This window comes from Lactuca serriola, chromosome 2 (genome assembly GCF_051521515.1).
Source record: "Lactuca serriola cultivar US96UC23 chromosome 2, Lser_US96UC23_V15, whole genome shotgun sequence".
Classification (NCBI taxonomy): domain Eukaryota; kingdom Viridiplantae; phylum Streptophyta; class Magnoliopsida; order Asterales; family Asteraceae; genus Lactuca; species Lactuca serriola.
Window position 1 is genome coordinate 58937336 of NC_136409.1, and position 15403 is coordinate 58952738.

The 15403-nt window shown below is 33.0% G+C and overlaps 1 protein-coding gene and 1 pseudogene across 1 annotated transcript; both read left to right on the forward strand.

The window, feature by feature from the left end:
* Positions 1–217: 217 nt before the first annotated feature.
* LOC145086280 (FKBP-like peptidyl-prolyl cis-trans isomerase family protein) lies at positions 218–4420 on the forward strand. The gene is made up of 10 exons (XM_079024031.1): positions 218–395; positions 480–620; positions 950–1005; positions 1109–1164; positions 1739–1796; positions 2396–2470; positions 2879–2968; positions 3081–3158; positions 3997–4037; positions 4142–4420. The coding sequence occupies exons 1-10, from the start codon at positions 236–238 to the stop codon at positions 4167–4169; spliced, it is 783 nt and encodes a 260-aa protein (XP_078880157.1). The 5' UTR covers positions 218–235; the 3' UTR covers positions 4170–4420.
* A 2066-nt stretch (positions 4421–6486) lies between these two features.
* Positions 6487–8776, forward strand: LOC145086281 (wall-associated receptor kinase-like 20 pseudogene; annotated as a pseudogene).
* Positions 8777–15403: the final 6627 nt, after the last annotated feature.

The following is a 15403-nucleotide window of genomic DNA, read 5'->3' on the forward strand; positions in this document are numbered from 1 at the left end:
AGATCTGAAGGATCTAACGTGGACAAAATTAAAACCTTCTTATATTTTTTAAGCGATTATATACAACCATGTAATATGTATATTAAAAAAAAAACTAATATCAAAATTAAAAGCTTATTACCATTGGATTATATATGATACAGAAATTACTATTATTTTTCTATTTTATTTTTTTGATACCACAAAAAATGTGGATGATATTCACGATACCATCCTAATCCCATTTCATAGTTTCATGCATACAAACACACAAATACCTCACCAAAAAAATCCCAAAATGTTCCTTCGTTCTTCCCAATTCGTAACACTCACCTCCAATACTCCCATGGAACTCTCTCTTTACCCCTATAAACCGTCTCTCCTCACCCCTTCTTTGTCCTCCATTACCACTTCAAGTAAGTATATCCACCTATCCTATTCGCTTTCTTTTATAAATGATTATGTCTATTTGTCTCAGGGGTTTACTCTTTAATTTGCAGAAAAGGGATCGCCCCATAAAATTAGGATTGCATTCTCATGTAATTGCTCATCATCTTCGTCAGAAGCTTCTGTCGCTACAGATGCACCATTTTTTCAAATTGAGGGGAGGAGAGCGTTCATGAATTGTTTTCTTGCTACAGGTTTTGGTTTTGCTTTATTCAGTGAATTACTTCTCTTTGTCCTTCACATTTATGATACTGATATCATTTTCCTTAAAAAGTGAGCAATTTGCTACGGTTTTAATTTGCATATAGAACCCTAAATCTGGTTTCTCAATTGATTTGGTTATTAGCATCAGAATGTAACCCTAGGTTGTGTTACTTTTAAAACAATGCAAACTTCAAGGTATTAAAAGACAATATCACTAAAAAAGACATAATTTAAGGAGGGGTAATATAGTAATTTAGGGTTTTCCTTAATTTATTATTTATGTGCCTAATGCTTGAAAATTAATTTTTGCAATGAACAGCTGCTGGTTTTTGTGTCACTGGTGTAGCTGATGCTGTTAGTACAAGTAGAAGAGCTGTGAGATCCTTATTAATTATTTAATTATAATATTATATATAAATTAATTATTTACACAAACATTTCTTACAATTTATAAGTGTTTTTATTATCTTTATTGCAGCTTAAGGGAGCAAAAGTGCCTGAGAGTGAATACACAAGCCTTCCCAATGGGCTAAAGTTAGTAACTTACTATCTACAAACAACGATTATTTTCCATTTTTGGTTTAATAACAAGTTTTATTATAATTTTGTAATTACTCCCTTAATTACTAAACTAAATAGCTACAAAAAAAAATGGGTCGAAATTTGCCGAAAGTGTATTCTAATCCATAATCGTTTTATAATTTAGACTTTCTTTTTTGTATTGTAGCTTTTGTGAACATATTAAATTCATTAATTATTTATAAAGTTTAAAAATAAAGGGCAAATTACAGGAAAAACCATTTTTGTATTATAGTTTTTGTGAACATATTAAATTCAATTTTGTATTATAGCTTTTGGAAAAATGTCTGAAATTGTTTATGGTTCAATTGGAAAAAGAAAAAAGTACTAGTTGTCAAAGTCAAACCACAAGATTACCCAAATTAAAATGTTTTTTTTTTTCATTTGCCCAAAAATAAACAAAAATTGTTAGTGGGTCAACCCGACCCATTTTGACCAATTACACAACACGCCCATTTTTCAACCTCCATTTATTATTGTCAAAAATAATAATAATAAAAAATTAATATTATAAGTTAATTTTGTTTAGGTACTACGATTTGAAGGTTGGAAATGGAGTCGAAGCTGTGAAGGGATCTCGGGTTGCAGTACGGTTTGTGTCCCAATTTTATATTTTTATCTCTTATTGCAAACTTAAATAACTCTAGTGCCTATATAATATATATAAATATATTTCTATTTAGTCCTTTCATTGTATTACTCTTTTAATAATTCAAGGTCAAAAAGGTACTTTACTCTCGCTACCAATATAGGCAATGCACTTTATTTTTTATCCGTTGTAGCAATGTACTTACAGTTCTCCACCAATAATACCAATGTACTTTATTTTTACATTTTTCTACCTATATATATAGTCATTATACTTTATTTGTTATCATTTGTAAGGAAATGTAACTATTTTGCTGATATGAGTAATGAATTGTATTTATATGTAAGTTGCTATTATACGTAAAGAAAATATAAAGGGTTGTTTGATATGCCTCTTACTGGGTTGGGTCTGACTAAGTCAGGTCAGATTTAGACTGTTTGATACCACACTTAGCAGCCTCTGACTCGTTGGTTGAGTCTGAACTTGACTCAGTCAGCAACTATCAAACAACCCGTAAGTAAATAGATGTAAGTATATTGATAAAATGGACAAGAAATATAAAGTACATTGCTAAATATATAGACACTGATGTTGTAGGTACATTATGTTGCTAAATGGAGAAACATCACTTTTATGACAAGTAGACAAGGGATGGGTGTTGGTGGTGGAACGGTAAGGAGAGTTAAAATCTAAATTCTAAAAACCTAAATGCAAGAAATAGCAACATACTTTCATTTCTTTTTTTGAAAATTCTACCTTATTATAGCATTCTACTTTCTTATTTTATCTTATTATAGCCACAAAAATTGCTTCGTATCTTAATGACATTGCCATAATTGGAAGAAATGAAAGTAGAATGTTGCAATAAAAAAAAGGCACATAACAAAATAAAAAAATAATTATATTTAAGGCAGTTTTATGGTTTTAACCACTATTACTTTAATTTTCCAATCAAACCATAAAAGTTATAAATAATTTTCCAAAATAATCATTGTTTTGATTTTTTTTTTTTGGTTTGATTGGAAAAAAATAATGTACAAGTGGAAAAAAATTATAATGATTTTTTTTTTCTTTGTTCAGCCTTACGGGTTTGATGTTGGTGAATCTGAAAGAGGAAATGTCCTTAAAGGGTTAGATTTAGGTGTCCAAGGCATGCGAGTAGGAGGCCAGGTACCCTAAACTTTCAGCAATTGTCAAAACCACCCCCTCAACTATAAGCTAAATAGTCAAATACCCCCTGGATTTTGAATATTTGAATATTTGATTTATATAATTCTTGTAGCGACTGCTGATTGTACCCCCAGAACTTGCTTATGGAAGCAAAGGTGTGCAAGAAATTCCTCCAAATGCAACCATTGAGGTATGACTACTGGTGTGAAATGACGTAAATGCCCTTCTCATAATGTAAAAATTTAAAGTTGGTGGATATCTTTATCTTAAAGTTCTTATCACATATCAAGCATTCAAGCCTACTTGTGTTCACTTTTTCTTGTGTATCGGATTCACTTGAGATTTTATTCACATCTTGAATGGTGTGGGCCCCTTTTGAATAGGGCTAAATGCAAGAAATAGTAATGTACTTTCATTTGTTTAGGGAAAATTAAAGATTTATATATATATATATATATATATATATATATATATATATATATATATATATATATATATTTTGACAATTTTAAGGTTTAACAACTTATACTTTATTTTTTCTAATCAAATTATAAAAGTTTCTGACATTTTTCCATTTCAACCATTTTGAGTGTATTAAATCAAAATGGTTCTTTTGGAAATTTACCCATGAAAAATATGTATTAAACTTTTATGGTTTAATTGAAAAAATATAGTGTTAATGGTTAAATCTTAAAACTGTAATTTGCCCTTTTTTTTTTAAACTAAGATTCTATTTACAAATATTTTTATTACTAACTTGTAAAATCTACCCGATTAGACCAATAAAATTTACTTTTTATTTGGATGAAATTGTTATAATTGTGTAGATTTTTAAAATTACTAATTGTATTATGCTATAATTAACAAATATTTGAAATTACGTTGCTGTTTCTTGCATTTAAACCCATTTGAACAATCATTCTAAATATTCTCTATAATATCCTTTCATCCTTTTTTCCTCTATAAAGTAATTTTCAGTTTCTTCAAAAAAAAATTTAACAAAAAGTTTGTTTTTTTAAACAATGCAGATAGATATTGAATTATTGTCCATCAAACAAAGTCCATTTGGGTAAGTATAAAAAATTAAATTACTCAAAAACATTATTCAATATTTCCCTTGCATTTAAATTAAAATACTTATAATTAATCTAAATGTGAATTTATCCTTTGTAGGACTCCTGTCAAAATAGTTGAAGGGTAACATGAATATTCTATATTACCTTTTGTTGTACAAAGAGAAGATCATAGGGTGACACGTGTCATGATAAAAATTGGAATATTATTTATATTTAAATATCACTTTATTCGGGACCATGAAGCTGCTTTTTGTAGGTTCTTGGACTACCATTACTTTTCTACTACGTGGCATATTTTTTGTGATATTAGATCTTGTACATTGATGTTTCATGGAAGGTATATAATTATAAACCTTAATGCAAGAACTTTTGTCAATTCCATAGATATTCATATTCTACTTTTTTGTCGATTTTTCACAAATTTGTAGCAGAATGGATTTATTTTTGGGAAAATGACTTATAAGCCTAACGAAGTTTCCAAATTGTTCAAAAAATCATAATTATGTTTTGTATGTTCAAGAAAATTCAATGAACTTATCATTTTGTCTAAAAAAGTCCATCTTACACTTTTGTTCGATTCTCATTAGGGTCAACCGGTTAATGAAAGTCAATGAATGACATGACGTATGATGTTGAATTAGATATTAGGAAAATGAATTGTAAAACCAACGGAGTTTTAAAACTGTTCAAAAAATTTCAATCATGTTTTGTCTGTTTAAAAAAACCTAACGAAATTAACTTTTTGTCTAAAAAAACCCTAACGAATTTATGTTTTTGTTCAATTCTCATTAGAAGCAACCAGATTCATTAGATATACAATTAGTTGACAATTGACATGACATTATATTTAATGACATGTAATAAACGGGTTAAAATTGCCTTTTATATATCAATTAAGGGCTTGGAGAAGAGAAAAATGAACGACGTTTGTGTTCGATCTCTTGTAGTAGCTACTTTTTATTTTTTTCCCTCTTAATCGTTGATGTTCAACTCAAGATCTACAAAAAAGGTATTTGATGATGCAAACATTTGTGGACGTAGACACACTTTTGATTTGGGCATCTAGAACAGAGGATCATCCAGCAAAAAAGTTTAGGGCTTATTTGAACAGATGGATAAGTGTAATGAAAGTTCTATCATGTCCATCTTATATCTATTTGTTTGGTTTCATAAAAAACAAGAACTTATTTGGTTGATTATCTTAATAAGTTCTTGTTTTTGAAGGAACCAAACAAATAGATAAAAGACGTACATGATAGAATTTTCAGTCACACTTATCCATCTGTTGGAACAAGCTCTAAACTTTTTCTCTAGACGACCTTCCGTTCTAGATATCTAGATCCGAGAAGGGTCTCTATACCCACAAGGGTTTGTATATCAAATATCTTCTTTGTAGATCTTAGTTGGACATCAACGATTGAGAGGAAGAAGAAGAAGTATCCACTACAAGAGATCGAACACAGACGTAATCGATATATAAAGGACAATTCTAATCTATTTATTCCATGTTATTAAATATAATGTCATGTCATTTGCCAACTAATTGTATACCTTATGAATCTGGTTGCCTCTAATGATAATTGAACAAACATGTAAGTTTGTTGGGTTTTTTTAGACAAAATGTTAAGTTCGTTGGGTTTTTATGAACAGACAAAACATGATTGAAGTTTTTTGAACGGTTTTCGAAACTTTGTTGGTCTTACAAATCATTTTTCTGATATTTAATTTCATATCATAAGTCATGTCATTCATTGACTTTCATTAGTTGGTTGACCCTAATGAAAATTAAGCAAAAATATAAGTTAGTTGGGTTTTTTTAGACAAAATGTTAAGTTCATTGGGTTTTCTTGAACAAATAAAACATAATTTGGGTTTTCTGAATAGTTTGTAAACTTCGTTGCCTTATAAGTAATTTTCCTTTTATTTTTCACCTTATAAGTAATTTTCCTTTTATTTTTCACCTTTGAGATGCGTTTGGGGAATTTAAGGGTAAAAACAAATGAAGACAAATTTGTAAAAATTAGAACTTTAATGGAAAAGTCATATATTCCTGACTTTTTCTATAAACTCATTGTTTATGTATATATAAAATAAAAAGCAACAGTATTAGATAGGATGGAACTTAATTGGCTACCGAGGGTTATTTTTCATAATGAAAATAAGTTATTTTTTATAATGAAAATAAGAGGGTATTCTTGTCTTTTATACATATAAACATTCTAGAATGAATCTTTATTGTTCTATTTTTGTGAGTTTTGCCTCATAACATCTAATAAAAAATGTATCAAATGCAATATGTCATGTCTTAGTCATTTGCATTCCTTATTCTAAACATTTCCTCCATAGAAATAATTTACTTTCAAGTCCCACAAACTTTAGTAGTTTTCAACATAGATTCTTTAAACCGCATTTTCATATTTTATTTAAAAAAAAAGCCACTTTATTCCAATCTTTTTACCCTTTATTTATCCTTCTATCTTTCACCCCTTTCACACCCATTTCTTTCCAATTGCTCTCTTTCCCTTCAAATCCCAAACCATGACTTTTCTTTTCTTTCTCATTTCCTTCTTCTTCTTCTACTCTTCTTCATCTCAAAAAATTTGTCCCAATTGTGGTCTCCAAAAAGTCCCATATCCATTAAGCACTAACCCCAATTGTGGCAATCCCGATTACACTCTCAAATGCCATAATCAAAAACTATACTTCAATGCCCTAAATGGAACTTCATATCTTGTCCTCAAAATCAACCCCCAAACTCAAAAACTAGTGATCCAAACTCAACCATGGTTACCTAACCAATGCATTACTCAAGATTTCCCGGTTAGTGAAGGACTATGGTTAAACCAATCACTCCCATTCAACATATCATCGCAAAACACCATTTTCATCTTCAATTGTTCCCCTCGTTTACTTGTGTCCCCTCTTAATTGTACTCGGTCTAGTCTTTGTCATGAGTATCTGGAAAACTCGGGCAGGGTTGACCCTGCCCGAGTTCTTCAATGTGCAAATACAATCAACCCATGTTGTACTTTCATTGCCGGAGGTCTCCCGTCGGCTTACAAGATCCGGTTGCATTCCTCCGGTTGTCGGGCTTTTAGAAGCATTATAAATTTAGAAAATGAAAAACCCGCAAAAGAATGGGAAGAGGGGGTTGAGATTCAATGGGCCCCACCGCCGGAACCCGTTTGTAAAACTCAAACCGATTGCTCCGGTGAGTCCAAGTGTGAAATTACCGAAAAGGGTATATCCCGATGTATTTGTAACCGACGTTATTATTGGGATCACGTCCTCGGAGTCTGCTCGAAAAAGGGTATCTCAAAAACCGGGTTTCCGGTCAAGATTTCGATCGGGGTGGTCTTGTTTTTTGTGGCGGCGGTGGTGATGGCCACCGTGACAATCGGAAAATCAAGAAAGATTCGCCGGAAAGCAGAGGTGGCGAAGAAAAGAGAAGAGTTGTTCAAATCGAACTCCGGGATGAAATCCGCAAGAATGTTTACGTTAAAAGAATTAAAGACATCAACAAACGGGTTTTCAAAAGATCGAATTTTAGGAATCGGTGGATTCGGTGAAGTTTATAAAGGCAATCTGCCAGATGGCACGATCATAGCCGTTAAATCTGCAAAAGTAGGCAACATAAAAAGCACACAACAAGTCCTTAATGAAGTCGCGATTCTTTCTCAAGTCAACCACAAGAATCTTGTTCAACTTTTGGGTTGTTGTATTGAAGCCGAACAGCCACTAATGATCTATGAGTTCATTTCCAAGGGTACCCTTTATCAACATTTACACAAAGAGTCCTCCAACTTTTTAAATTGGCAATTAAGGGTAAAAATATGTTTACAAACCGCCGAAGCGTTAGCTTATCTTCACAATTCGGCTCATACTCCAATTTATCATCGTGATATAAAGTCAACTAATATACTTTTAGATGATGACTTCAATGCAAAAGTTTCCGATTTTGGCCTTTCGAGACTGGCTCGGCCAGGGTTGAGTCATGTATCAACTTGTGCTCAAGGGACATTGGGGTATCTGGACCCGGAGTATTATAGAAACTATCAGTTAACTGATAAGAGTGATGTTTATAGTTTTGGGGTTGTGTTGCTTGAGGTTTTGACTACAAAAAAGGCGATTGATTTTGAGAGAGGGGAGGAGGATGTGAATTTGGCAGTTTATGTGGCTCAACGGTCGGATTCGGTTATGGAGGTGGTGGATCGGCGGTTGGTTGGGGAGGAGCCGCCTGGTCCAGTGGTGGTTAGTGTGAAGATGTTTTGTAAGCTTGCTCTTGCTTGTTTGAGAGAGAAGAAAGGGGATAGACCAAATATGAAAGAAGTGGTGCAAGAACTTCAATCTATAATTAATGTTTTAAATCAAGAAGAGGTTTCTAATGAGGCAAGTGTAGTGTCTTTAGGTTGAATTGTCTTTGACCTTTAGTTGTATACTTGCCTAGCCGTAAGAATATGAGATTCTGTAAGTGAAGTATCACATAGATGAGATTTCATAAGTGAGATATTGATTTTAAGCCGAGATACATCTTTCTTACTTTGGAACACGTACTTTTTTTTTTTTTTTTTTTTGGTTTAGGTATTAATAGATGATTTCCATTGTTTTTTTTTTTTTTTTTTTTTTTTTTTTTTTTTTTTTTTAATATGTCGATATATGCTTTTGCGTTTAGAATGTATATTCATAGTATAGAAAGGGGTATGTGGTTTGATTGATGTTAGCTTAATAAGATTACAAGCTTTATTTTGTATTAGGTCTTATGTTGGCCTATTAGCTAGTTTATATATTTTGTCTTTTCTTTTCATTGTATCTTGTATTTCTCATTTGATAATAATATAAAACCTTGACTGTTTTATGTCCTGATAGTTTACATGGTATCAAAGCTCGATTTGATTATCAATATTTTCGTTTTTGAGGGGCGAGTTATAGACTGCATTGCGTTGGTAAGGGGGCAGCGCGCCCCGTCTTTGAAAATTTTCGCAATTTTTGGTATGGTTTTCTTGCTCGTTTATGTATTCCGTCTGATTTGATTTGTTCGTTTTGTCGATTTCAAGGTTTTCGTTTCGTCTGTTGGTTTTGTTGATTTCTAGATCTTGATTGTTGCTATTGCTACTCGTATTTACTGCTATTTTTGTTTGACTGATATTGAAATATGGCCCCGAGAGATGATTATCTTCAGTCCATTAGTATTCAACTCGATGGCAAAAACTATGCCTATTAGAGTTATGTTATGAAAAAATTCTTGCGAGCCAAGACTATGTGGGGGATTGTTACAGGTGACAAAATAAACCAACAGACGAGAAGGCTGCTAATTATGGAACCTTATTGGATTCATAGGAGACTGATAACTCCAAGATCATTACTTGGATTAATAATTTTGTTATCCAGTCCATTGGTACTCAGTTGACGAAGTATGACACAACAAAGACGGTTTGGGATAACTTGGCTAGGCTGTATACTCAGTCTAACTTTGCAAAGCAGTATCAGTTAGAGTTTGATATTTGAGCCCTACAACAGAACAATCTTAGTGTTCAGGAATTTTATGCAGCTATGTCAGATTTTTAGGATCAGTTGGCTCTTACAGAACCCGATGTGTTGAAGGCTTTTAAGCCTTATATTGACAGAAGGGAAGAACAACATTTCGTTCAGTTCTTGATGGCATTACGTTCAGATTTTGAAGGCTTGCATGGATCAATCTTGTATCGCACACCTCTTCCCACTGTTGATTTGGTTGTTCATAAGTTGATTACTGAAGAAACTCGTATCAAGTCCTATGCCGACAAAGGTCCCAAGACAATCACTCTCGTTGTCTTTTCTGTTCCATAACGACCTTAGTCTTCAAACCATGTCCCAAAGTTGCATTTGATGAGTGTGCTTTCTGTATGAAGTAGAGATGAGTGTGGGATCGAACCGGTACGGGTACCGGGAATGGTACCGGTTTTCGGTACTAGTATCAGTATCAACGATACCGATTCCCAAATTTCATGTATGTGGAGTACAGAGTACCATCCCATATTTTTAAATTCGGTACGGTTCGGTACCAGTTCCGGTACAGGATCAGGATTTGGGACAAACTGCTCATTCCTAGTAAGAAGAACCATTGGAAGACAAGTTGTCCTTTGCTGATAAGCAAGGGAAATCAACAACAACAACAAACAAGATCACCTACACAATCTCAGCCTTCACAACAGAACATGTCTTCTAGACAGTTATGTCCCTTGTTTCCATCTTTAGGCCACCATAATACGCTGCTACTTCACCTTCAGTTGAGAATGAATCAGATTTTACGCCACCATCAGCCTTGGATCTCCAGATTGTTGAGCAGTTCAGCCAGTTCATTGTTGCCAATACAACTGCCATGTTAGCTTCCATGTCTTATTCAGGTCTGTCTTCAACCAACACGTTAAGTATTCCTTCATCCTTTTGGATATTGGATTCTGGTGAATCTCATCACATATCACCACATTTGTCATCTTTTTCTTCGATATCATCTCGTACACCTGCCTCTATTATGTATGCTAGTGCTAAACCTATGTTAGTAGAGGATGTTGGTTTTATTGTCACTCCTTATATATATATTTAACAGATGTGTATTACATTCCCACACTTGTTTTGAATCTTGCATCAGTCAATCAGTTGTGTAAAAGCAAAATCAATCTCCTCAACCTAGAAAGAGAACTCTGGGATCTTCTTTTTCTTCTTAAGAACTCGAAGGCACTGCTCTCTGAGCTCTTTTGTCCGCTATCGCTTCCTCTAGTACTATCTCTGATCTCTCTTCAACAGTTGCAGTACGACTCTTTAATTCATCTCCTGCCCTTTATAGTCGTAATCGCTAGAAACTCTACATCATTGGCAATTGGCATTGACGTAATCTTTTTTCTCTACTATGTTGACACTTGATCATTCATAAGTATAACAAACATTCTTGAAAGAAGAAGGTTATTCATTTAAGGGGGATCAAAAGTCAAAGGTTATTTATCTAAGGGGGAACATATATCACGATTCTATCATCTCCTTATCATCTATCATTCCGCTGCAACTCATGATACGTTGACTATTTCCATTGCAATTATGTCACTTTGATTTCTCCTAGTAAATTATAAAGGTTGATTCTACTGATTCCAAGAGGGGGGGGGGGAAGTATAGTTGATTGTTTCTACCTTGCTTCTACATCTTAGGGGGAGATAATTTCAAAATGCAAGAAAGTTGTTACTCTCAGGGGAGCACTCATTATCTCCTTAATCTAAAAATTGAAGACTTTGTTGAAGATTAGTTTTGACATCATCAGTTAGGGGGATATTGTAAGGTCACGCCTGATGATCTAATAAGTCAAACACTATAAGCTGACCGCCAGTGCCAACGCCAATGTCAGCACCAGCGTCAGCGCCAACGCCAACTCCAGAATGATTAGCATCAACATGAAGTCCACGATCTTGGTGATCATTATATATTAGGAATATATTGTTTGTATATTAGGAAATTATATATATATATATATAGGGTTAGGTTATTTTGTTTTTACTAAGTATTGTGTGCCAAAATGCACAGATCTGGACCAACGGATGAAATTAATCAATGGACATGATTTGAGAGTGTATGATATTACAATGGGGTAACATGTAGCATATAATCACACAATTTTAAGCAAAAGGGTATTTTAGACAATTAACTACATTTATAAAAGGAAATTTTCGGATTTTTAGGGATGATTAATTATCCTAATTTAAAAAAATCTGAATTTTTTAATTAATTCAATTTCAATTTTTTACCAATTTTATTCTGTCAGAATATTTTTGTTAGAATGATGCTCTTTCAGAATTTTATTCTAATAGAATATTATTTTGTTAGAATGATAGAATGCCAACCATAAACTAGTAAATATATTTTCGATTTTATTCTTGCAGAATATATTTCCAGTGCAGATATTTGATTTGAGAAATAAAAAACAAATTCATTCATATTCTTACAGACTAATATCCTTATACATTTAAAATAGTTATATATATTCTAAAAGAATATCATCAAAGATGAATAAAATTCTTAAAAAATAGCATTATTGAATATATAATTATTGAACAAATACACTTGATCTTCTTCAGTGGTCCGTATAATCCACTTGATCTTCGCATATATACTTGTTGTTGAACTCGATTCCAAATATTTTTCTTGTATAATCAATATTGAATTTCTTCTCTATGCAATTCTGAAAGAATAAGATACATTACTCGTTAGTATTACCCGTTAAACAAATATACTAGTTAACAAACATTCGTAAAGACATTCTTACAGAATACATTTATATAAATAAATTCTGACAGAAAACATTACAAAATGCTCTTTTAAAAATCTTTTGCGAATAATAGGCATCAAATTGATGATTGTTACTAACATCATTCTAAAAGACATTCTGCAAGAATGATTCATTTAAGTTGTAACTAAAAAAAACATATTATAAATTCTGAAGTACACAATACAACCATTCTAATAGAATGTCACAGACATTGAAATTCTATCAAATACATATACACAATTAACCAAAATTCTATCATAATGCATATAAACAATTAACCATTCTAATAGAATGTGGCAGACATTGAAATTCATTTACACAAGTATCTGAATTCCAATTGAAATTCTTAGTAACAATTAACAAATAGTTTATTTTTACACCAAATAACATGACCAGAACCAGTAAAAAAAACCTAGATTTCAACTATGCATTTTATCGAACACTTGGTGTGCTTCTTCAATTTCTTCAAAAAAAATTAGTGAGAGTCTTATCAATTCAGTTTCTTGGTGGTCAAGAACTGGAGATACAACTAAAAAACATGTTATGATTAGTACAAGAGCATACCAATTCATTTTCTTGGTGGTGTCATTGACAACCTAAAATCCCCTGTTGCCTTTGTTTTCACCTCCTTTTGCAGACTCCACAATAGGCACCGAGCACCTCTTCACCGCCATCTGTTGCTGTTGCTTTTCCCCGATTTCTGTTCAACAGATTGATTTAGTTCAAACACAAAATCAATTAATAAGATTAGAATCGATTTTGATGACAGATAACTCGATTAGCGATAAACGATTTCATGGAATTGATATTTTCCTCCTCCTCCTCCTTCGAATCGGTGAATCATTGGAGGTGCTTCCCGATTTTTGATTCCAATCGTGCTTATCCTCCTTAATCTGATGAAGATGAGCACCGGGGGATCTTCCCCTTGATCTTCTTTGCTGTCGACGACGGGAGAGGAACGAAGAACCGTTGACTGCCTTGAAGATTTTTTCAATCGTATCTTCCGGTTGGTGAACTAGGAGTGAAAAGGGTTTGAGCATTATGGAGGTTTTATTAGACAGGATTTAAGAGAGAGGCTAGGTCAAATATACTTATTCTATTTCCTTAATTGCAAGATTCAATTAAATTATTTCCTTAATTAAAAGTATAAAAGGTCCAAAATACTCTTAAATGATTTATTTAATTGTTTATTATTTCTTGAATTCTCATTGGTGCATTTAGGCACACAATACTTGCTAAAAACATTTGAACCTAGCTCTCTCTCTCTCTCTCTCTATATATATATATATATATATATATATATATATATAATAGATACCTGATCTGTAATCTTGGTGATTAGGATCATACTTTTACTTAGATAGGTATACACCCCTTAATTAGAGGGATTTCAGTTACTATAATTGTATATATTCAACATTAGGGTGAAACCCTAATGTAAGTCTTGGTGACCGTCTTTGTGACATGTTATCTTTGTGAGAATATTCTTTCTTAGTGAAAGCATCTTTGTGATTATCTTCGTTCTTTGTTCTTGGTTTGTTTTTTATTTTTTATACTTGAGTGTATCCAATCTATACAATCCTTCAGTTTATTTCTTAATATAATTCAATCATAAACTTGGAAATAAATAAAATAGAATGCCTAATTTGGTATGTTTGACTATAGGTTGTAGAAATCAAAGAATGTTGTTGTTAAGTGTATTTTTGTGGATTAAATAAAGTTCAAGGGGGGCAGAAGCGAATAAGCTAAAACTATGAATGTTGTTGTTGTTGTTAGTTGTACTATTGTAGTTACTGATTGTATTGTATTCAATTCATTAATACTAGTGTATAGTAATAGTTGATGTATTGTATATTGCTTAGTATGAGTCCCATATCGGGTAAATTAATAGAGTAGTAGAAATAAATATGCAATATCAGAACAAGAAATAAGTCTATTAGTGATGACATTATTAGTGATGAGAGGCACCTTTAGCGACGACAATAGACAAACACGCTTTTTGTTGTCGCTAAAAGTGCTTGTTGTCGCTAATAGTGGTGTCGATAATAGCATGCCACCAGCGATCCGAGTGTCCCACATGAAAATGAATCATGACCGTTCGTTTATAAATGATCCATTGGTTAGTGTTTCATCTCGCATGAAGCAATAGAGACGACGACAATTGCGACGACATGTTGTCGCTAATTTTGTCGATCCGTGTGACCACCCCAAAAGAGATCTTGACCCTACGTTTTTCCCTTATACGACGGCTTACACTCACATAGAAAGAGCATGTGTTTTTCTCTCCAAGCTGTCGCCACTATTTCCCTAATGTCGACGTTAAAGGCGTCTCCCCAAAAGGTGTTGCCCATTTTGTTACTAGTTTATCCCATATCAACGTTACCTGCTGCCAGTTAATTTCTCTACATTTTCTCTAACGACTAGACAAGTCATCGGCAAAGAGTGGCAGTTTTCACCGGTTGGCGACTAGTCGACTTCACCGGCGGCACCACTTCCCTCTATTCCCACTCACCTCGCTGGAAAAACGTCACTCGATGTTGGACGACAAAAACGCAGCTTCTTCAGCCATCTCCGGTGACGGTAACGTACTCGACATCCCTCCTTTATCTTTCTTTTTCTCTTTTGACCCTAATTTCGAACCTAATTTCAACAATTTTGATGTTATAAGGATTGTTTTCTGACGACATACCACCACAACCACAATAGGGTTGTTTTCTGGCGACCACCACCATCACAACACTGACGAATTTTCCATTTCTCCGACCACAGGTGCATTTCTCCGGTCACAAGAACTGTATACGCATGTGTTTGTATTTGGTAGGATATGGTGAATGTGAATATATGTGTTTGAGTTTGTATTGAATGCATAAGTATGTATATCTAGTAAATGTGATTTCACCCATTGACTTTGTAGTTTTTTGTGTATGATTTTTGTTTGGTTTAGGTTTTTATGGTCAAAGTATATATATGTATTTAATAGGGAATGTATCAAAATTTGTTCATATCTTTTTTTGTATATGATTTTTCCTTGATTTAGGTTTTTATGGTCAAGTATGAAATTAGTAGCAT